At 42.1% G+C, this 25,223-nt stretch overlaps 1 protein-coding gene across 2 annotated transcripts in view; it reads right to left on the reverse strand.

Annotated features, from left to right (window-relative positions):
- Positions 1 to 25,223, reverse strand: part of UMAD1 (UBAP1-MVB12-associated (UMA) domain containing 1) — a 140,391-nt gene that overhangs the window by 2,965 nt on the left and 112,203 nt on the right. Inside the window, exon 5 of one of the 2 annotated variants that reach the window (XM_058182198.1) lies at positions 10,489 to 10,506. The exons of the other annotated variant lie outside the window; for it this stretch is intronic. Within the exon in view, the coding sequence (XP_058038181.1) occupies position 10,506 (1 nt within the window). The 3' untranslated portion in view covers positions 10,489 to 10,505. Of the gene's footprint in view, positions 1 to 10,488; positions 10,507 to 25,223 lie in introns of those variants that run through there. 2 annotated transcript variants of the gene reach the window in all.

Here is a 25,223-nt window from a genome sequence, read left to right on the forward strand (position 1 = left end):
CATGCAGGAGGAGGCCCTGGAAAGGCCAGAGCTGAGAAATAGCATGTTCCCCGTCCCAGCCAAGGTGGGCAGTGGATGTCGTGTCCCACTCCTCCGCTGACGGCCGGGTCAGGGAAATCCGAATCAGGCTTGCCTCTGCAGCTCTGCCCAAAGTCCTAGCAAAGTCCTCAGAGCAGGCAGGAGACCAGAAAGTGACTTCAGCAAGATAAGTTCGACTTTGCCTGACTCAGAGACTGCCAGAAAGCAGATCCTTTATATAGGCCATGGGGTGTGGCTCCATGACTCAGCACTCATTAAGGCCTGCCCCTCCCTTCCTTCTGTTGCCTCCGCCTATCCAGTCTTCTAATGCGAGGGTCACTCCAATCAGCAGCTGTTGGAAATAAACTTTCCTCAGGCTCACATGCTGTGGAGGAGGGGGAGGGGTCTAGCTGCTCCGTTTGCCTGGGCATGGAGCCAGGGCTGGGGCCGGGGGGTGCTCCCTCCTCTGCAGCCTGCTTGGGCATGGAGCCAGGGCTGGGACCGGGAGGTGCCCCCTCCTCTTCAGCTTGTCTGGGCATGGAGCCAGGACTGGGGCCGGGAGGCATACATTCCTCCGTGTTCGGGAGCAGATAAGAAGGCCCCGGCTGCTGTGAGAGCGGGCAAGACACAACAGTGGGCAGCAAGTGGGTGAAGGCTCCAGGGCCTCAGGGAATGGGACTTCCCTGGGCCCTGGGCCCCAGGCCCCGACCCAAGGCAAAGGGTGAATGGGCAGCATGCTTACCTTTGCTCAGCTGAGCAGAGTGGCCAAGGAGCGGAGGCAACTGGCGAGGTGATTAGGTGAGCTGAATGGCAAAGTCAACATATAGAGGGTGGGAGTGGGTGGGGCGAGCGTCGAGCAGGTGGGTGAGGACTAGCCAGAGATGGTATTTACTGGTTCGGTGAACCAGTTAAAATTGCCGCTACCTGTTCACCCAAACCTGTCAGAACTGGCTAAATATCACCTCTGGCTGGAGGTGACTAGTGTATAAGAGAAAAGCCACTACCACCTCCCTGCTCTAAACCCATGGTTTTTTAGCCTGTTTTAATATTTTATAATTTTAATCTGTTTTTACTTGTATAATTGTTTTTATATCCATGTTTTATTACGTTATAAGCCAATCAGAGTTGCTTCAAACCATGAGATGAGCAGCATATAAATTTAATAATAAATATTACCAAATTTATTATGCTAATAAGATTGGAATCCTGAATTAATCATCATCTTTAATCACTCTGAGCAATATTTTTCTTTACCATAAGCAATGCTAAATGCTCAACTATGTAACTATTCTAATAGCTCATATTAACAGTAAAATATTCATTTTTGGTATTTATATCATGCAAGTTATTTCCTCAGTCTTGCTTTAGCTTTTCTTTTTGGTCAATCGCTAAAGGTGAGCAGCTTGGCTCTATATTCTTTCAAATGCCAACAAAGTAGAAACCAAAAGCCACAATATGTTTAAGTGTTCTATCTTTTAAAAAAAAGTGTTTTATTTTTAAAAAATCATTTTTTAAATAAAAAATCAAAGGCAAACCTATATATTTGATAAAAGATATTTGGAAAAAGGTACATAAGGACCAGCTCCAGTTGCTTCTGAGTACATTAAGGATAAGACCTGCTATTAAAGCCTTTTCTTAGGTTCTTGCCCTGTTATCTGGGAATGGTTTGATCCCATCACTCCTGACGAAGTGGACAGGATCCTAGGGAGTATGCATGCAAACACCTGTATTTTAGACCCATGTCCCTCCTGCCTTGTGAAAGCTTCCCAGGAGGTGACAGGTGGGTGGACTCTGGTGGTGATTAATGTTTCCTTATAGGAGGGGGTAATTCTCCAGCACTTTAAGAAGGCTGTGGCCCGCCTTCTTCTTAAGAAGCCATCACTGGATTCCACCCTGTTGGGTAATTTCTGACCTGTCTCAAATTTTCCCTTTTGGGGAAGGTGATTGAGAAGGTGGTTGCGTGGCAGCTCCAGAGGTTTCTGAATGAAACAGATTATCTAGAGTCTAGACCCTTATCAGTCAGGATTCAGGATTCAGGATTATTGCAATGTGCTATATATGGGGCTGCCCTTGAAGAGCATCCAGAAGCTCCAGTTGTTACAAAATGCAGTAGCCCGCATGCTTTTGTGCAGACCCTGGTGTACAAACTTATCACCTCTCCTGCAGGAGCTGCATTGGTTGCCAATTTGCTTCCAGGTGCAGTTCAAGGTGCTGGTTGTCACATTTAAAACCCTTCATGGCTTGGGACCAGGTTATCTGAGGAACCATCTCTTGCCGTTCACATTTACCCAACCCACTAAAGCAGGGAGGCAAGGAATGTTGTGGATCCCATCTCACATCCGGTGGGACCCAGAAGAAGGGCCATCTCTGTGGTAACTCCCTCTCTCTGGAATTCCCCCAGAAATTAGAATGCCTCCCCAACACTCTTCTGGAAGGCACTGAAGACCTGGTTCTGCCAGCAAGCCTGGGGAACACAGATCAGGATGGAGTCCATTAAATGGCTCATGTGTTGTTACCAGGACAGGGGTTGGGGGTTATTTTATTACATTATTATACTAATTTATTATATGATTATTCTCTTTTATTAGTTTTATTATTTTATATATGAGGTTTTTATATTTCTGTAAGCTGCCCTGAGTCGCCATGTGCAAATAGGTGGCAATGTAAATTTTCTAAAATAAATTTCCTGAAAAAATAAAAATAAAATATGCTAAATGCCCAGTAGCACAAATGTGCCTAACATATGCATATAGTTTTAAAAGAGCATGTGCAATTTATCCTACCATTTCATTTTAACATCAATTTTTAACATTCTTTTATATTTTTGCCCTCAGCCTAAATATTTCAGCTACATAATTTCCATATGATCCAGGTATGATAGTACATAAAATGTTGACTCCTGGGCACCGCCTGGAGATGACTATATACCATATTTTTCACACTTTTTTTCACCAAAAAAGTGGGTGGAAATGTCTGTGTGTCTTATAGAGCGAATATTGCGGCGGGGGTGGGGGTGGGAGTTGGTGTGGTAGCAGTGTTTGGTGCTGCCGCCGCCAGGCAATGCTGGAGCCTTTGCTGCCGAGCAGCTGATTGATGATTGGATTTGCTTTCCGGAATAATGCCGATCAGCTATTCTAGGCGATGGGGATTGCCACTTGTCACCTATCACCACTGCCTGTTCACTACCGCCCATTTGCCTGGTGGTGGTGAACGGGCGGGACAAGTGGTGGCAAGCAGCAGTGGTGAACGGGTGGTGGTGAACGGGCAGCGATAGGAAGTGGCGGCAATCCCCGCCATCTAGAACAGCTGATTGGCGGTATTCCGGGAAGTAAATCTTGTTTTCCTCCTCTAAAGCTAATAAGTGTCTTATAGTCAAGAATGTCTTATACTGCAAAAAATACAGTAAATTGACTAAGGAGGAAATGGAGAAATCTTTTCTCATAATATAGAGAAAAGATCATAATATTTTAAACATGAGACTGATTTTGCAACAGTATATAGCACAGACAACAAAGCATATAGGTGAAGGAGAGGAACTAATGGATTAGTTTTCTTTGGTAAAATAAGGTAACTATTTTCATTTGTGAAATCTTAGAATCCTTGCCTGTTGCCTGCTAATCTTTTGCTAATCATTGTTATCTATTCTGACCTTCTGTCTTCAAAATAACGCCAAAGGTAGCTATAATGCTATCAATATAACTTGATACCATTATCAGGGTATTTAGACAATTAGGGTCACAGACAGATCCAAACAGCAGCTTCAAATAGAAACAACTGGTTAATTACAGTAAGTATCATGGCACACTACTACAGCAAGGGCAAGTTTCAAAACCCGTTGCTACCATTTTGCTTGTGGGCACACATGTGCACTCACATGCACGCAACACTTCTGCACATGCACAGAAGCATCCGGATGGGTGAACGGAACCTCCCGCTGCCACCGCTACCAGTTCGCCTGATCCAGGCGAACCAATAGCAACCCACCAGAGCACTATAGGTTCCAAGTTTCGTTTATTCTACTGCAATCAAACAAAGGCTGATCTAATTCTACTTCTGAGTTCACCAGAAGTTCACCTGACCAGTCAGATACCTTTAAAGAGCCTCATCAGTAGTTACCTAATACTCTAGGGAAGGGGTGTAAAACTCGCATCACATGCTGGCCATGCCTAGGCCCAGTTTAGTAAAAAAAGTTGTTATACCTCACGTGACGCTGCCAAAACGCTGCGAGTTTGATACTCCTGCTCTAGGGTATCCTATTTATGATCCTGGAGCCAACATTATAATTACCAGAGATGTTCATAACCTTTAATAATTTGCCTAATGCCTTTTGAAACCATCTAATCTATAAGCCACCAATGTATCTGACGGTAATAAAAAATACCATAAATCAAGTACAAAACAAGGTTCTATTGAAGGTCAGTCAGAAATTTCACAAGATTGATGGATTTTGCAAAGGTATTCCATAAGAATGTCAAAGATATGCTATATCTTGGTGTTATCATGTTGCCAATTTCTATGATAAACTGACAGTGGTGTGAAGAATTTACTTTGCCTGTTTTGAATCCTGTGATTACCAATTTAATTGAATGACTTTAACTTCTAGTATTACAAGGGATATAAATATCTTCCAATCTTGTCTATGCTATACAGTAATATATAACCATATATATTTTATATTTCTATCATAATTTAGCCGTTTAAGTGATAAGCCATGGTGGTGCAGTGGTTATTATTATTATTATTTATTTGATTTTTATACCGCCCTTCTCCCGAAGGACTCAGGGCGGTGTACAGGCAAAGTAAAAACAGGCAATACAATATACAATTTAAAATGCAAATTAAAAAACTTATTTTATAATTAGCCTAAAAATTTAAAATATATAATAAACTAAAACCCCATTTAAAATTATTAATAGAAAATTTAAAATAAAATTTAAAATAAAATTTAAGCCAGCCCCGCGCGAATGAAAAGATGTGTCTTCAGTTCGCGACGGAAGGTCCGAAGGTCAGGTATTTGGCGTAAACCCGGGGGAAGCTCGTTCCAGAGTGTGGGAGCCCCCACAGAGAAGGACCTTCCCCTGGGGGCCGCCAGCCGACATTGCTTGGCGGACGGCACCCTGAGAAGTCCCTCTCTGTGAGAGCGTACGGGTCGGTGGGAGGCATGCGGTAACAGCAGGCGGTCCCGTAAGTACCCAGGCCCTAAGCCATGGAGCGCTTTAAAGGTCGTAACCAAAACCTTAAAGTGCACTCGAAAGGCCACAGGTAGCAAGTGCAGTCTGCGCAGGAGCGGTGTTACGTGGGAGCTACGTGTAGCTTCCTCTATCACCCGCGCAGCTGCATTCTGGACTAACTGAAGCCTCCGAGTGCACCTCAAGGGGAGCCCCACGTAGAGAGCATTACAATAATCCAAGCGAGAGGTAACGAGCGCATGAGTGACTGTGCACAAGGCATCCCAATCAAGGAAGGGGCGCAATTGCCGAACCAGGCGAACCTGGTGGAAGGCCCTCCTGGAGACGGCCGTCAAATGATCTTCAAACGACAGCCGTTCATCCAGGAGGACACCTAAGTTGCGCACCCTATCCTTTGGGGCCAGTAACTCGCCTCCAACAGTCAGCTGCGGCTGCAGCTGACTGAATCGGGGTGCCGGCATCCACAGCCACTCCGTCTTGGAGGGATTAAGCTTGAGCCTGTTTCTCCCCATCCAGACCCGTACGGCTTCCAAACACCGGGACAGCACTTCAACAACTTCATTGGGGTGGCCCGGGGTGGAAAAGTACAGCTGGGTGTCATCAGCGTACAGCTGGTACCTCACCCCAAAGCCACTGATGATCTCACCCAACGGCTTCATATAGATGTTGAACAGAAGGGGCGAGAGAATCGACCCCTGCGGCACCCCACAAGTGGCACCCCACCTCGCGGTCGACCTCTGCCCCCCTGTCAACACCGTCTGCGACTGGTCGGAGAGATAGGAGGAGAACCACCGATACACGGTGCCTCCCACTCCCAATCCCCCCAACCGGCGCAGCAAGATACCATGGTCGATGGTATCAAAAGCCGCTGAGAGATCTAATAGGACCAGGGCAGAGGAGTAACCACTGTCTCTGGCCCTCCAGAGATCATCCACCAATGCGACCAAAGCTGTCTCCGTGCTGTATCCGGGTCGGAAGCCGGACTGGAACGGGTCTAGATAGACAGCTTCATCCAGGTATTGGGGTAGCTGTCGCGCCACTGCACTCTCTACAACCTTCACAACGAAGCGAAGGTTGGAGACTGGACGATAATTACCCAAAATAGCTGGGTCCAGGGAGGGCTTCTTGAGGAGGGGTCTCACCACCGCCTCTTTCAAGGCGGCAGGGAAAACCTCTTCCAACAGAGAAGCGTTGATAATCCTCTGGTGCCAGCCTCGTGTCACCTCCTGAGTGGCCAGTACCAGCCAGGAAGGACACGGGTCCAGTAAACATGTCGTGGCGTGAAGCCTCCCCAACAACCTGTCCACGTCCTCGGGAGCCACAGGGTCAAACTCATCCCAAACCGGCTCAACAAGACGTGTCTCCTCTTCCTCACTTGGATCATCCCAATTTCGGTCCAGACCGTCCCGGAGCTGAGCGATTTTATCGTATAGATAACCACTAAACTCCTCGGCTCGTCCCTGCAAAGGGTCATTCCGCACCTCCTGATGAAGGAGGGAGTGGGTCACCCGAAACAGGGCAGCCGGGCGGTTATCTGCCGACGCAATGAGGGTGGAGGCGTAAGAACGCCTCGCCTCCCTCATTGCCACTAGGTAGGTCCTAGAATAGGACCTAACTAGTGTCCGATCAGCTTCGGAGCGACTGGACTTCCAGGTGCTCTCTAGGCATCTTCTCCGGCGTTTCATCTCCCTCAGCCCCTCGGAGAACCAAGGGGCCGGACGAGATCTGCGCCGGGTCAGAGGCCACAAAGGCGCGACACGGTCCAAGGCCCCAGCCGTGGCCTGTTCCCAGGCCACGACTAGTTCCTCAGTCGTGCCGTGGGCCAGATCCTCAGGGAATGGCCCAAGCTCCGTCAGGAACCTCTCGGGGTCCATCAGGCGCCTGGGACGGAACCAACGTATAGGTTCTGTCTCCCTGTGATGGTGAGTGGTGGTTCGGAAGTCTAGGCGAAGGAGAAAATGATCGGACCATGACATTGGTTCTGTTACTAAAGCATCTAATTCCAGATCATTTAACCACTGTCCAGAGATATAAATCAGATCCAGCGTGCCTCCCCCCATGTGCGTAGGGCCATCATTTACTCGAATCAAGTCCAAGGCTGTCATGGAAGCCTGGAACTCCCGAGCTGCAGTCGATAACAAGCCAGCTGATGGTAGGTTGAAATCCCCCATGACTATAAGTCTGGGGGTCTCAACCGCCACAGTGGCAAGTACCTCCAACAGCTCAGGCAGGGCTGTGGTCATGCAGCAAGGAGCCAGGTACGCGATCAACAAGCCCAACTGATTCCTATGGCCCCCACCATACATAAAGGGATTCACAGCCGGCAATCTGAGGAACAGTGGCCTCCCTCGGCTCTAGATCTTCCTTAATGACAACCGCCACCCACTCACCCCTACCTTGGGCCCTCGGCTGATGAAATGCTCGGAAACCTGGAGGGCACAGCTCAACAAGGGGAACCCCCCCTTCTGGACCCAACCAGGTCTCCGTAATGCCCATAAGGTCCGCGGACTCCCCCTGAATAAGATCGCAAATCAGGGGAGCTTTATTAGCCACGGACCGGGCATTACATAACATCAGCCGAAGATCCAAGCTCTGAGGATCATGGCCGCCCGAGGAACGGGTAGGGACTGAGGGGCCGGAGCACGTGATCACTTTCAGACATCGCACACGTGCTCCCAACTCTCGATACGGCCCCCTCCCTCCACCATATCTGCCTCTCCCACTTACCGTACAGATCAAACAACCCTCTAGTCCTGGAACAGAGCCCTCCCCCTCTGCCTTCAGACCAGATGTAATAGTGTCGCGAACAAGCACAGGGGCTGGATCCCTCCCCGACGGGTTCTCTCCCCCACCCGTCAAATCCCTCCCCATTCCCACCCTCCCCTTAAAATCCCCATTAAAACTCCCCTTAAAAAATCTGTTAAAACAACTAGTTAAAAATCCCCTAAGCCTCTTATTTTTGGTTAGTATGCAGTATTCTGCTGACTGATGGCTGCCAGCAGTTCACTAGTTTGATTCTCACCAGTTCAAGATTGATTCATCCTTTCACCCTTCTGAGGTTTGTAAAATAAGGATCCAGATTATTGGGGGCAATATGCTGACTCTGTAAACTGTTTAGAGATGGCTGTAAAGCCCTGTGAAGCGGTATGTAAGTCTAAGTGCTATTATTAAATGCTATAATCACTTCAAAATAAAAGCTAAAATCCCCAAATATTTCAGTTTTTCCTCATACCTATCTGTTGGAAAGAAATAAGACCAACATGTGATCTTATTGTCTTCTTGACTGAGACAGCTGTTGCCATAAGAAAAAGCATGGGATTTACCTTATCCTTTCTACCTGAGGTTCCCATTTGGGTCCATGGATAGCAAATTTCTGTTGCTTACTAATAGTTTACTAATATTTTTAAATACCATGGAACAGAATCAAGAATACATGAACCGAAACTGGAAAATATACACATGTAAGCAAAAAATGTAAAAAGCTATTTATGAGCACTGAAAACAGAGCAAAACCCTAACCATGTATTTGTCATTAAACAACCCACTTCCTTTTCATAACCACACTATACACTTACACATTCAGAAATAATTCTAAAGGGTATTTTAGGATTTTTTTCTAGTTTCTACCCCATTGGCATTCAGTTTTGTTGGGCTTTTTAATAGTGACTGCAAATTTTTTAAAATTGTTTTATTTTTAAACAGCATGCTTGGGCATTCTTGGGACATTTTTTCATATTATAAATACTTTCACAAAAGGAGTGATTTTCAATTATCAGTTTGTGAAACTTTTTGCAAAGGAAACAGTTTGTATACTCTATGTGGCAATGCTAAATAAAAATGAAAAATAAATAATTATTCTTTCACCATTTTTTCATTTAAATCCTTCAGGAAATATTAAATTAGAAGAGCAGATTTCAACCTAACCCCTTCCTTTTTTGCATACTCTGAAGTATTGCACTGCATACCCTAAATTCAGATAAAATCAGATTTTGCTTTCATTTCTACAAAGGAGCACAGTATTTGAACGGGAAGTATCTACCAATATAGTGTGTATTTTTTATGCACATACTAATTACCCCAAGCAAATGCAAGCAACCATGAACATGAAGACATTTGTCAGGATGGTTTCAGCTACTTCTTCTTTTGAGTGGATGGTGGCTTTACCACTTGATTTAAGAGAGTATCAAAACTATCCAACGATCAAAACACATCTGGAAAGTAACATTTTAGCAACAGTGCAAAAATTAAAGTCAGATTCTTCTCCATTTTTTAAACTCACACTCAATTTTTATATTAGACATTTATTTTTTAAACTCACACTCAATTTTTATATTTGTCATTTATTTTTAAATGTGGTTATGCTAAAAAAAAAGGCATTGCTGCAAATTTAACTATGTCTTTATGGCAAAGTACCGTATATACATTCTCATCAGAAACAGTTTGATGTAGTGGTTAAGGCATCAGGCTAGAAACCCGACCATGCGTTCTAGTCCTGCCTTGCACATGAAGGCAGTTGGGTGACCTTCGGCCAATCACTTTCTTTGAGTCCAAGTGAGGAGGCAAGGGCAAAGTACTACTCAGAAACCTTGCAGAGAATACTGCAGGGACTATCTAAATAGTCACAGAGGACATGACTGAATGGAAGAATAGAAAATGTGTTCTCATATCTGCAACTATGAGGAATGGAGGTATAATGATTGAAATTAGAAAACATTGACAATGTTCTAATACAGAAAAAATTCTCTCAAAGAATTATTCAAAGAATTATTCCACTAAATCAAATTATATTGTTTCATTTGAAATGAAATGGTAGAATTAATTGAAAAGACAAGATCAACAACTGAAAGAATTGATTTTTTTGGATACCTTCTGCTATAATCAAACATAGGTAAGGTCTTCTTCAAGTCTGAATCTTGGTGACAATGTGTATTTTCAAGGCAATAATATTGGAGAGGGATTTTTTTTCCTATTCTTAAATTTAGCCTGGAATGTTTAGATTTTCTAGTGATCTTCTAGTAATTTTGTTTAACTTTCAAAATCAGAAATGAAATTTAAAAAATTATATAAAAAGCTTAATAGATGGTGAAGCATTTAAGATACTTGGTATAGTTTCTAAAAGAGAATAGAACTAGTAAGAGGATTAGTTTATTAATTCTCAGAAACACTGTTCTTTGGTATCTCATGGGAAAAGTTAGCCAGTGTTAACAAATAAAATGTGAATCTCTTCGTAAGATAAAAAGGTCATACCTTCTGAGCACACTCCATTAATCAAGAGGTCTGAGGGTGTTTTTCTCTAAATCTGGTGGAGAGAAGTATAAATATAGAGAGCAACAAAGATGATTAGGGGACTGGAGGCTAAAACATATGAAGAACGGTTGCAGGAACTCATTATGTCTAGTTTAATGAAAAGAAGGACTAGGGGAAACATGTTAGCAGTGTTCCAATATCTCAGGGGTTGCCACAAAGAAGAGGGAGTAAAACCATTTTTCAAAGCACCTGAGGGTAGAACAAGAAGCAATGGGTGGAAACTAATCAAGGAGAGAAGCAACTTAGAACTAAGGAGAAATTTCCTGACTGTTAGAACAATTAATCAGTGGAACAACTTGTCTGCAGAAGTTGTGAATGCTCCAACACTGGAAATTTTTAAGAAAATGTTGGATAACCATTTGTCTGAAATCGTGTAGGGTTTCCTGCCTGGGTAGGGGGTTGGACTAGAAGACCTCCAAGGTCCCTTCCAACTTTGTTGTTGTTGTTGTTGTTGTTATACTGAGAAGACAAAGTAATAAACCAGATGAAGAAATTTTTCATCTTTTGCAGCTATGTCCAACATACAGAGATCTGTGAAGACATTTTTGCCTCCTTTCAGATTTTTAAATGTTTGCATATCTTTTATTATTTTATTATCACTGCTGAAGATATGTAATCACTGCTGAATCGCATATGAGTCCTCCTATTATATAAAGGAGTTAGAGGGAACAAATAATATCAAAGTTTAATGCTTTTTCATTTATATAATAAAGTAGCCATATATTATTAGCTAATATGAAGAATAGAATTCAACAAATGATTGCACTACTCCTACTGCAATAATTATAGCCAATTTTTTTCTGTACTGGAATTTGTGGATGCTCTGTAGAAATTTTGGCCCAGTCTTCCAAGACAAATTCCCAACAGTGTGAATTAGAATTATTTTTCCATCATGAGCTGCTTGTTTCAGATCCTACCGTAACATTTTTGTGGCCTTTAAGTCTAGACTTTGACTTGGCCATTTCAAAGAACTGAATTTGTTTTTTCTCATCTATCCTTTCATGTATTTGTTTATATGTTTGCAATCATCACATTAGTAAACAATCTACTTGTGTTTCAGTCTTAGGTGATCAACCCTATAGATTTATTTTTTTGTAGAAATTGGTACAAAACAGAATTCACTGGTACTTTAGTAGAATCAACAAAACATTCACAATTCATGATAGTACCATCCCCAAGCTTGGTATAAATTCTAATTGTGGAATGTTTGATTTCTGCCATATGTAATCATACCTATGCAGCCTGAAAACTGTCTGATTCATCTCTTCATAGAACAATGCTTCAAAAATGTAGAGCCATCATCCAGAATTTAAACTTTCAACCTTTTCCTTCTGCCTTTCAAATTTTTTAATTACTAAATCTGCATGGTAGTCCAAAGCCTATGAATGTCTGACAATCAGAAGCATTATTTTTAAAAAAACCTTCAGTTAAAAATAATCCCATAAAAACCTCAATGGCATCATAGAGGATTAAAAGAAAAACACATTCAGCACACGCCTTCCTTAAGGACCAGATAGCTTTGCTGTCCTGAAACCTTGAAGGAAACAGTTTGTCTGGATCTCTGTAGGAAGGAAATTCCATAGCATGGGGCAGCAATTGAAAGTGTCTGTTTCATAGGTCCCATCAAATGCATTCTTGGGTAAATAGGACATTTGGTGGGGTGTTGAATTTGTTGAATCTGATCAAGCAGGCAAAATTTATACAGAAGGTAGTCCTTAAGATAACCAAGCCTGGAGCCAGATAGAATATCAAATGTTTCAATCAGCAGCTTGAATTGCACCCGGAAATCAATTTCAGTTAACACAGCTCTTAAAACTGTGCAGCAGAGAGAACAATAGTGAAACAGCAAACTGAAAAAGGAGTTCATATTGCAGTAATACTTAGCATTTTGCCTGGTAGCAGTTCATATATTTAGGTAACATTTCTCTCTAACCTGGGAACTGTTAGTTCCACTTTATCAGGGTCAGCCTTTGTATTATCTCCTTTCCTATTTTCTCTTTCCCTTCTCTCTCTGAGTTATTAAATTATTACTTTTTTCCTGGAGTTATTAAATTATTCTGCTCCTCCCTTTTTCTGATTATGTGAGAGCTAATTCTATTTAAAACAACAAACCAATCCGACACCAGATCTGTCTATTACCAAAACAAAAGAGACAGATGAAAATCCGAGTTGCTATGGAGTTGGACAGCAATATATAAATATCCTTTTGTTCAAAAGAGGACATCTAGCTCAATTGCATCAGTTGCATGGAGAAAGAAGTAATATAATTTTGAACCTTGATTTCATTCTAATAGAACTCACATATGATATATAGCAATGACTTCATAGTTTTTCAACAATATATTTATTTATGATTCTTGTACCTTTGGAAAAACATTCTTTTGTCAGAAGCCTGACAGGTTATGAGTACTTCTCCTTCTATTTCTATTTCTTCTTCATTTAGAGTAGAAAAGATCTCTTTTGTTACACGCCTTTCTCTTCTCCAAAGACACAGAGGGAAAGTAGAATTTCCATTTCATATACATCTTCATCTCATATGTCTCACATTCTAGAACTCTCCCTTTCATCTTTAGGTTTTCTGCTTGTTAGTTGTACTTTTTATGCCTAACAAGTCTGCTCTATCCCTGAGACAGAACTGAGGGCAGATGCAGAAACCTGACTGCGTGGCCAGTCATGCATTCTAGTCTTTTGAAGTTCTTGCAGATGAACTGTTATAATATTTATAATGCATGCAACCATCTGTTATCTCTCAAAAATTTTTGGAAGTCCTTTCAATAAGTGCTAAGAATCCAAAACACATTTCATCTTTGATTCATTCTTCCCATTATAGTACAGAGATTACAGAAGGGATGGGAGATGGTCCTGGTTCAGGTGGGAAACTCCATGCATTTTCTGCGTAGTTGGAATTTGTAGGTGAAAAGGCTACAGGATTAGTCTCTATTATTACAAGGAAGGGCATCCAATTTCTTAGAATATAATTTGGAGGAGGGACCTGGTAGTGATGGAGGAGGAAGGAGCTTCCTGATGCCCACCAGCAAACCTTATAAGAATGCTCTGTCATGTAACAGTATTAATATGGCAGAGAACAGAGATAGCGTTTAAAAATAAATAAAACAGAGGAAAATACAAGGTTAATTTGCAACCAATAATTTAAAAACCCAACGAATGCTATAAAGTTTGATTTAATAGACTTTTGGGAGGAGAGGGGAGATTGCATCAGTTAAGTCTATGTATTGAAAGCTAAGTTTTTGGTTTTTTCCTTCTGTTCTTGGAAGCTGACTATATTCTGACTACTTACAAATGAATGACTCTCGAAAGGATTCATTCTTGGCATCAGCCTTTTTTCTTCCAACAGTGTTGTCATCACCAGAATGTTGGTTGAAGCACAAACAAGGATGGGGAAAGAGAATTACCACTGCTGCTATTGGCCCAGAATATTTCACTGTTCCTCATTTGTATTGTTCCATTATCTCTCTGAATAAAATCATTTCTGTTTTTCAGCAACCACTCACATACAGAGTATTCTGTACTTATGATATTTCTATTCTTTTATTTTATATTTGTATATCAATACATATCCAACCTAGGAGAGCAAGTCTGTCTTCACAAGTGAACACTGAACATGTACTGTATTACATTCTGTCTCTTATGTCCCCCCATATTTTTTTTTAATTTATCAAGATAGAAGACCAAATGAGAGGTAAGACATCCCAAAACAAACTTCTACCCTAAATAAGGGGTTAACAAGTAATGTTCAATTCTTTCAGACCCAGGTTATACACTTATATCACCAATAGTGTCAATCTAGCTATATACATGCAGTCACAGATGTATCAAATGTCAATCCTGATATCAATTGGTAAGGCTAGTCTCTAGTTCTGTTCAAGAGCTTTAATTTCTGTATAGCAATCATGTTCTTCAAGAGGTGATGATGGTAAGGGAGTACATATTTCCAGTTTGAAATGATATAAGTTACGCATTTATTAAATATTTTTTAGACTCTGGCTATAATGTCTAGAAATATACAGTTATTCCTTGACTTACAACCTTTCATTTATTGACAGTTCAAAGTTACAATGGCACTGAAATGACTTAGGACTGTTGTTCACACTTACAACTGTTGCACATCCCCATGGTCATGTGATCCAAATTCAGGTGCTTGACAACTGGCTCATGTTTGTGACAGTTGCAGCGTCCTGGAGTCATATGATCACCTTTTGCAACCTTCTGACAAGCGAAGTCTTTGGGGGAAGCTAGAATCACTTAACAACTGTGTTATTAACTTAACTGCAATGATTCATTTAACAACTGTGGTAAGGAAGTTCATAGAATGGGGCCAAATTCACTTAAAAACTGCCTCACTTAGGAAAAGAAGTTTTGGGTTCAATTGTGGTCATAAATGGGGAACTACCTGTATATCAATGTCAAGCTAGAGTCTATTCCTGGTTAACGTTAACTTGCTATTGCAATACTTACTTTTACGAGGATTAAACACAATAGTTCAGAATTGAGTCTTATATGATTTTGTCTGACAAGTATATATGCAGATTCCCTTATTCCATATGCCGTCTTTTTTGGAATATAAGATGTTCTGGAGTATAAGATGCACATTAGTTTTTGGGGAGGAAAACAAGAAAAAAAATATCTGCCTTTGCCTACCAGCATCCATCAGTATTCATCTGGCTAGTGTCCTTGCAGCAAACAGCTTGGTCAGGTTGCAAGTTATTGCAGCCTGATTCACCATGAACAGCTGATTGGCAGTTGGATCAGCTTCCCAGAACGCCACCAATCAGTGATTCCAGGCTGCAGGGAAACCCACAGCCCATCGCCACCTCCGCGTGTTGCGTTTTTTGCCTCTGCGCATTGTGTTTTCAGCCACTTCCAGGCAGCAAGGATTGGCAGCAGCGGCAATCCCCACCACCTGGAATCAGCTGAAAATGCAACATGTGGAGGTCAAAAACACAATGCTTGGAGACGGCAATGGGCTGAGGGTATCCCTGCAGCCTGGAACAGGTCTAAAATTGGGTGTGCAGAGGATGAAAATGGCCAAAGGGTGGAGACTGGTGGGTAGGCGGGGCTTTGACAACATTTGCTGTATAAGATACACAGACATTTCCACCCACTTTTTTGGGGGGGAGAGTGCATCTTATACTCCAAAAAATACAGTATATTCTACCTATTAAGAAGCTAGCTTTTTCCAATACATATTACGTATATCTGCTCTCTAATTGCGTTGAAAATATGAGCTTCAAAATATATCAATATTATTCATCAATCAAACTGATTTCTATAATTTCTCATGTGAGTTCATGATTGTGGTGGCTCACTGTATACATAACTATAAAAATAAAATGAGAAATAAAACTTGCAGCAGATAGAGCAGCATAAAAGCTTACAGCACAGCCAGGAAACAGGCTCCACGATATATGTTCCAGGGTTCCAGGGTCAAGCACAGAACCAGGCTTCAAGGCCATACAGAAGGATTGCAGCCAACTTAATCTCGGGGGAGGTGTTCCAGGGGTAGGTGCCACACACAAAAAAGGCTTTTACTGAGCCCTGCCAGCAATATTCCTTGGCTAACAGTATCTGCAACATTCCCCTCTTGCCCAATTAGGTAGCATAGGTGGAAATAGCCGTGAAGAGGTGCTGTAATTAACCCAGCTTCACAGGTACCTATCACCTTGAATTGTAGCTGCAAGCAAATTGGTAGCCAAAGCAGCTCATAGAGCAGTGGTGTCTCATATGCCAGATAACTGATTCCTTTAACTGCTCATGCTGCCATGTTCTGTACCAGTTGGACTTTTTAATGTCCTTCAAGGGCAGTCCTTCAATCCTATATGGCTGACAGTGGAATTCTGGAAGTTGAAGTCCACACAACCTCAGGCAAACAAGGTTGAAAAATGCTGCTTTAGAATGTCATGGGATAGATATAATCAAAATATGAGGTTTTTGCAACATTAACACTTTCTCAAGTCAGAAACAACCATACTGAAATAAATTATCATTCTCCTTCTTGCAAATAGACAAGGCCTAGAAAGTGCCATAGCATGGATTTTAAGAATACTCTTTTATTGTTTTTGAATGGAGTAACAGAATCTTGAAAGCCTGTCAAGACTTTTCTATCCAATATTAAATAAAAGCAAGGCAGAGAGTTTTTTAAAAGTTTATCTTATACTTTCCTCTTTCTCAGTATTAAAATTGAAGATTTCTTCAGTTTGCTTATTCCTTCCCCATCCCAGGACTAGTCTATATTCTTTTACTCTGTTTTCATGTATAAATATTTGGTCTATTTAAAATGCCCTCTTCATGTATTAAAAGAAGGGAAAAATTATACTTGGTTTCAATATGGGCAACTACGTGCTAGATGGAAGGAAGATCAGAAAATTGGTATAGTACAGAATGAGGAAAATTTGGTAAAGCAAATTAGAAATCAATCTCAGGAGCATATAAAGAGATTGTATAATGTGTTACTTGAAATTGATTCTGAAAGGGACTTGGTAAAAGACTGTATAATAAAGTGGGCACAAAATTTTCAGGAGCCAATATTATTGGATACTTGGGAAAATATTTGGGTTAGAAATGTTAAATTTACGCAGGCACAGTATTTAAGGGAAAATTTTTATAAAATGTTTTATAGATGGCATTTAGATCCTAAGAAACTATCGTGTATGTATCCAGATATGCAAGCAAAATGTTGGAGATGTAATTGTGATGACGCTACATATTTCCGTATTTGGTGGACTTGTAAGAATATTAAGGCTTTTTGGATAAAAATTTGGTGGATTTTACAAAATGTTGTGAAAAAGAAGATAAAGATCCTGCCGCAATTTTTTCTGCTGGGAATTATTACAGAGTCTACAGTAATTGAGACTAAACTGATTTTAAATCTAATAACAGCAGTAAGATTACTGATAGGACAGTATTGGAAGAAAAAAGAAGAAAATAGAAGAATGGATATTGAAAGTTGCCAATTTGGCAACTTTGCCAATTTGGCTGAGATGGCAAAAATCTCAGCCTTTTTGAAAGACAATACACAAGAAAGATATTTAAACGAATGGAAAAAATGGATTGACTATATTCAAAGCAGATATTAGACTAAGAGTTATCAGACTGCCTTTGAATGATTAGGAAGTATTATTTCTGATTGTTTTGGGGGAGGTTAGGATTTGATGAGAATCGCAGGAGTATAATTGAGTTAGGAGGGAAATTTTTTTAGCATATGTTTGTTTTATTTTTAACTATACCTTATGTTTGTTCCGGGAAGTCGGGGGGGGGGGGGGATTGTGAAGGGAGAGGGGAGGGGTGGGGGGGAGGGGGAAAAACTTTGTAAAACTTTTTTTAAAAAAAATGCCCTCTTATCTGCCATATGAATAACAAAAAGAAAGAAATATGTGATTTCCACAAAGGACACCAAATTATTAACTGGTACATTTCTGCAGCTTTCTAAAATGTTTTGAACAGCAATTATAACAAATTGTCTTCTATCTAGAGGTGGACCATGGACTACAGTTATAACATTAAAATAGATGGAAAAAAACTGAAAACAAAATTGTTTTTAATTGTTTTAACTAAAACACTACAGTCTTGGATAATGTTAAATATTTTTACCTTGAGCACAAATTTATAAATAGATCTGCTATTTTTTTATTATTTCTAGTGCTATTATTACTATTTTAATAGTATTGAAATATTGTTTTTGTTTTTATTGCTTTTTAATTAATCATAATTAATTAATAACAAAAACCAAAGCAAAAATAATAAATGGAGATATATACATGTATATACAAAATACAGAGAAAGAAAGCATAGAAAATGTTTTAACAAAAAAATAACAGAAAACACAACAAAGAAAAAAAGATATATATGAAATTTGTTATAATTATTTTATTTTTATACCAATATTTCAAAATGACTCAGGGAAATTTACAGTAGAAATGAAATAATTTAAATGCACTTAAACAAAATATACACAAAGCTCATATTAAAAACCGTTTAACACTATTAACAATTATTAAATTATGAAACAGATTTTGAAGATTTCATAAAGACTATGTTATTTACAGTAACAGGTAATGATTGAGAAAGCCCAGTTTCAAGTGTCACCAGACAAAACCCCAATATCATTAACCATATATAGATATATGGTTTTGTTGAACCCACAGCCATATCTTATCTGGCTTTTGCAAAACCATTACATACCAACAACAGCTAAGCCTCCTACAACTGACCCCATCCCCTTGGGTTCACAACCCCTTAGTGATCATAGAAAAGGAAATGCAAGACCTATTTCACAGACAAAAGCCAGGAAAAGCTCCAGGGCCAGACAAGATAACTCCTTCTTGCTTAAAAATCTGTGCTGACTAATTAGCCCCCATCTTCACCCATATCTTCAATAAATCACTAGAAATGTGCTATGTTCCTTCTTGCTTCAAACACTCTACTATCATCCCAGTGCCAAAGAAGCCCACCATCAAGGAACTGAATGACTACAGACCAGTTGTTCTAACATCTTATGAGACTGCCTGCTGTTACCTTATGCCTCCCACCTATTGGTACGCTCTCACAGAGAAGGTCTCCTCAGGGTGCCGTCCGCCAAACAATGTCGGCTGGTGGCCCCCAGGAGTAGGGCCTTCTCTGTTGGAGCATCGACGCTCTGGAATGAACTTCCCCCTGGCCTACGCCAAGTGCCTGATCTTCGGACCTTTCGCCGTGAGCTAAAAACATACTTATTTATTCAAGCTGGACTGGTATAATGGTTTTTTAACATTTTAAACTGGGTTTTATTGTTGTGGGGTTTTAAATTTTTAAAATTTAAAATTTAAATTTTTAAACATTGGCCCTTGTTGTAATATGCTTTATTTTAAATTTTGATTTTAATTGTATATATATTGTGTTTTATTTTGGCTGTACACCGTCCTGAGTCCTTCGGGAGAAGGGCGGTATAAAAATTTAATAAATAAATAAATAAATAAATAAAATCTGTAGTCATGAAAACCTTTGAAAGGCTAGTGCTGTCCCACTTGAAAACCATCACGGATCCGCTGTTAGACCCCTTGCAATTGGCATACCGAGCAAATAGATCAATAGATGATGCTGTTAATATGGGTCTGCACTATATCCTACAACATCTTGAGTCTCCAAAGACCTATGCAAGGGTCCTCTTTGTAGACTTTAGTTTAGCATTTAATACCATCATTCCAGACACTCTTCTAACTAAGCTAAACCAGCTACAGGTACCTGAACATACTTGTAAGTGGATCACAAGCTTCCTAACAAACAGGAAGCAGTAGATGAAGCTAAGCAGAATCCCATCAGATATCTGTACAATTAGCACAGGCCCCCCCTCCAAGGCTGTGTGCTCTCCCCACTTCTCTTCTCTCTGTATACCAATGACTGCATCTCCAACGATCCATCTGTCAAACTACTGAAGTTCGCAGATGACAAAACAGTGATCGGTTTCATTTGAGACAATTATGAATCCACATGCAGGCGGGAGGTTGAACGACAAGCTTCGTGGTGAGACCAGAACAATCTGGAACTGAACACACTCAAAACTGTAGAAATGGTGGTAGACTTTAGGAGAACCCTTCCATACTTCCACCTCTCACAATACTAGACAACACAGTATCAACAGTTGAAACCTTCAAATATCTAGGTTCTACCATATCGCAAGATCTAAAATGAGCAGCAGTAGTAAGAGTACATACCATTTTTAGAGCGGAGTTAGCTCTGCCTCTTTTGTGACATCACACCACACCCTTGGAGAACTGTTGTTTTGAGGAGTTTGTAGCCCCACCCATTTTTGTGAAGTCACTTCCGGTCCCGCCCTTGGAGGACTTGTTTAACCCCACCCCAAACCCCACCCAGTTTTGTGATGTCATTTCCGGCCCCCACCCTTGGAGGACTTGTTTTTAGGGCTCACTAGAACTGCCCATTTTGTGACATCATTTCCGGTCTGCCCCACCCTTGGAAGACTGTGACATCATAATCCCTCGCCCTCCTGTCTGGCGCTCAACTCCCTTTTACAAGAAGTAGCACAACATCACTTCCGGGGGTCCTCCCTCCCTCCCTTGGAGGACTATGATGTCATAAACATCAGCCCCTTTTACAGGAAGTAGTGAGGGTGGCTAATGTTAGAACTGCAGGGGGCGCAAAGTCTGTTTACACACACCGCATGGTAGATTGATTGTATCAGTGTATATGTAAAAATATAAGAAAGGATTTCAATGTAAACAAAGAATGGATCAATTCCTATGATTGTATCAGTGTATATGTAAACATACAGGAATGGATTTCAATGTAAACAAAGGATGGATCAATTTCTGAGCCGGGACCCTATTGTAATGAAAGGAGTTTGAGCAATATCCTGTATTTGCTCTAGGAGTTTTACGTTGCAGGTAGGTAAAAATAAAATGCTATTTTTGAAAAAAAAAAACATTTTGTATGAATGGTTTGCTTTTCTGAAAGGGGTCAGGGATGATGGCAAAAAGCTGGAAAATATAGATAAAAAAGGAATTCGTACAAGGGCTTTTCTTAGTCCTAGACTTCCTACATTACAGACAGGTTATAAAAATAAAAATACTATTTTGATGGGAAGGCACCAGGCCCAGACGGGTTGCCAGCAGAATACTATAAGACATTTCAGGAGTCATTGAGTCTCCCACTACTAGAAGTTATGAATGAAGTGATGCTAAAGAAGAAACTACCTAAGACATGGACAGAGGCCTACATCACACTTATTCCAAAGGAGGACACTGGCTTGCAGCAAATTAAGAACTACAGACCCATATCTTAGTTAAACTCAGATTATAAAATTTTTGCTTTAATATTGGCAGAAAGACTCAAAAGATATTTAAATAACTTTATACATTCTGATCAAAATGGACTTCTGCCAAAAAGACAGATTAAAGATAATATGAGGATAATCCTGGACACCCTGGAATACTATGAGGCCCATCCCGAAAAGCAAATGGCTTTGATATTTCTTGATGCACAGAAAGCTTTTGACAACATAAAATGGCGTTTTATGTTAATACAACTGGAACAGATGGGCTTTGGCAGAAAGTTTATTCAGGCTATAGAAGCTAAAGAAACAGCCAAAGTAATGATAAATGGAGAATTGACAGAATCGATCCAAATAAAAAAAGGAACAAGGCAAGGTTGCCCGCTGTCACCTCTGTTGTTTGTATTAACACTGGAAGTGTTAAACAGAAATATTAGAGAAGAAGAAGAAATAAAAGGTATGAAAATCCAAAAGGAAGAATATAAATTACAAGCATTTGCGGATGACCTGGTTTTTATTCTTGAAGATCCATTAGAATAAATAACTATACTGATAGACAAGATAGGAGAATATGGAAAAGTTGCAGGATTGAAAATAAATAAAGACAAAACGAAGATCTTAACAAAAAATATGGTAATAAAACAAAAAGTTGAATTGGCGGAACAATCAGAGATGCAGGTCACAAACAAGGTTAAATATTTGGGAATATATGTGACAGCAAGATGTAGTACACTCAAAGAGAACAATTATAGTAAACTCAAACAACAGATTGTGACTGATTTGGCAAAATGGGAGAATTTACAACTATTCTTGATTGGGAGAATATCAATGATTAAGTTGAATATACTGCCTAGAATCATTTATTTGTTCCAGGCAATCCTAATTAGACTGGGGAAAGGATATTTTGAAGAATTGAATAAAATAGTGTTGAAATATATTTGGCAGGGTAAAAAAGCGAAGATAAAATTAAAATTATTGCAAGATGTGAGAACACGAGGAAGGTTTGGATTGCCTAATTGGGAACTACATTATCAAGCAACAAATTTAATGTGGATCAAGGAATGAATAACATTAAGAAATACTAGAATATTGCCTTAAAAGGTGTTCCGGCCTTTCCCCCCTCTGGACCTCTGGAGCGGCTTGGACCTGCTGGGAGGGGCGATGTTCGGAGGAGATGGAGGTGACCCCCTTAACAGTATGTCCGGTTGTATTTGGAGGACGGAGTTCCTATTTGTGAGGGTGGTTCCATCTGCACGGTAAGTGGGAGGGGCAGGTATGGCGGAAGTGAGGGGCCATATTGATCCCTGGGGGCGGGGTGCTCACTGTTTGAAAGCAATCGCGCGCCCCAGCCCCTCGGACTTCTCCCGTTCCCTGGATGGCCAGAATCCTCAGAGCTTGGGCTTTCAGCTGATGCTATGCAATGCACGGTCCGTGGTTAACAAAGCCCCCCTAATTTGTGATCTTATACAGGGGGGGTCCGCGGACCTTATGGACATTACGGAGACCTGGTTGGGCACGGAAGGGGGGGGTTCCCCTTGTCGAAATGTGCCCACCGGGTTCTGAGCATTCCATCAGCCGAGGGCCCAAGGTAGGGGTGTGGGGGGGGTGGCGGTTGTTATTAAGGAGAGTCTAGAACCGAGGGAGACTACTGTACCTCAGATAGCAGGTTGTGAATCCCTCTTTGTGAAGTGGGGTCATAGGGTTCAGGTGGGCTTGTTGATCATGTACCTGGCTCCTTGCTGCGTGACAACAGCCCTGCCCGAGTATTGGAGGTGCTTGCCGGGGTGGCGGTTAAGACCCCCAGACTTATGGTCATGGGAGATTTCAACTTGCCATCGATCAGCGTGTCATCGACGATGGCTCGGGAGTTCATGGCCTCCATGGTGGCCTTGGACCTGACTCAAGTAGTGAATGGCCCTACTCACATCGCGGGAGGCACACTGGATCTGATTTTTATCTCGGGACAGTGGTTGAATGATCTGGATTTAGGAGATTTAGTCATTGAGCCTTTGTCATGGTTAGATCATTCTCTCCTTTGTCTGGACTTTCAGACCGCCACTCAACACCGCAGGGAGACGGGACCAATGCGTTGGTTCCGTCCCAGGTGCCTGATGGACCCGGAGAGGTTCCTGACGGAGCTTGGGCCGTTCCCTGAGGATCTAGCCCTCGGCACGGCCAAAGAACTAGTCGCGGCCTGGGAACAGGCTGCAGCTGGGGCTTTGGACCGTGTCGTGCCTTTGCGGCCTCTGACCCGGCGTAGAACTCAACCAACTCCTTGGTTTTCCGAGGAGCTGAGGGAGATGAAACGCCGGAGAAGACGCCTAGAGAGTGTCTGGAGATCCACCCGTTCGGAAGCTGACCGAACACTAGTTAGGTCATATATTCAGACCTACTTAGTGGCATTGAGGGAGGCTAAGTGCTCCTACGTTTCCTCCCTCATTGCATTGGCAGATAACCGCCCAGTCGCCCTGTTTCGGGTGACCCACTCTCTTCTTCAACAGGAGGTGCGGGATGACCCCCTACAAGGGCGTGCCGAGGATTTCAGTATGTATCTGCACGATAAAATTGCTCAGCTTCGGGATGGGTTGGATCAAAATTGGGTAGATCCAGGTGAGTCATCGGAGACTCGTCTTGTTGAGACTATTTGGGATGGGTTTGATCCTGTGGCTCCTGAGGACATGGACAGGTTGCTGGGGAGACTGAATGCCACCACATGTTTACTGGACCCGTGCCCCTCCTGGCTGGTGTTGGCCACGCAGAAGGTGACACGAGGCTGGCTCCGGGGGATTATTAATGCTTCTTTGTTGGAGGGGTTTTTTCCTGCCGTCTTGAAAGAGGCGGTAGTAAGACCCCTCCTTAAGAAGCCTTCCCTGGATCCAGCTGTTTTAGGAAATTATTGTCTGGTCTCCAACCTTCGTTTTATGGCGAAGGTTGTAGAGAGTGTGGTGGCATGTCAGCTACCCCAGTACCTGGATGAAACTGTCTATCTAGACCCGTTCCAGTCCACCTTTTGGCCTGGGTACAGCACAGAGACAGCTTTGGTCGCGTTGGTCGATGATCTCTGGAGGGCTCGGGACAGGGGTTATTCCTCTGCCCTGGTCCTGTTAGACCTCTCAGCGGCTTTTGATACCATCGACCATGGTATCCTGCTGCACCAGTTAGGGAGTTTGGGAGTGGGAGGCACTGTTTATCGGTGGTTCTCCTCCTATATCTCTGACCGGTCACAGACGGTGTTGGCAGGAGGACAGAGATCGACCCCCAGGCGCCTCACGTGTGGGGTGCCGCAGGGGTCGATTCTCTCGCCTCTCCTGTTCAACATCTATATGAAGCTGCTGGGTGAGATTATCAGTGGCTTTGGGATGAGTTACCAACTGTACGCTGACGATACACAGCTGTACTTTTCCACCCCAGGCCACCCCAACGAAGCTGTCGAAGTGCTGTCCCGGTGTCTGGAAGCTGTACGGGTCTGGATGGGGAGAAACAGGCTCAAGCTCAACCCCTCCAAGATGGAGTGGCTGTGGATGCCGGCATCCTGGTACAGTCAGCTGCATCTGCGACTGACTGTTGGGGGCGAGTCACTGGCCCCGATGGAGAGGGTGCGCAACTTTGGCATCCTCCTGGATGGGCGGTTGTCTTTTGAAGAACATCTGGCGACCGTCTCCAGGAGAGCTTTTTATCAGGTTTGCCTGATCCGCCAGTTGCACCCCTTTCTTGACCGGGATGCCTTATGTACAGTCACTCATGCTCTTGTTACCTCTCGCTTGGACTACTGCAATGCTCTCTACATGGGGCTCCCCTTGAAGAGCACCCGAAAGCTCTAGAATGCAGCTGCACGGGTGATAGAGGGAGCCACTTGTGGCTCCCATGTAACACCACTCCTGCGCAAGCTGCACTGGCTGCCTGTGGTCTTTCGGGTGCACTTCAAG

This window comes from Ahaetulla prasina, chromosome 4 (genome assembly GCF_028640845.1).
Source record: "Ahaetulla prasina isolate Xishuangbanna chromosome 4, ASM2864084v1, whole genome shotgun sequence".
NCBI lineage: Eukaryota > Metazoa > Chordata > Lepidosauria > Squamata > Colubridae > Ahaetulla > Ahaetulla prasina.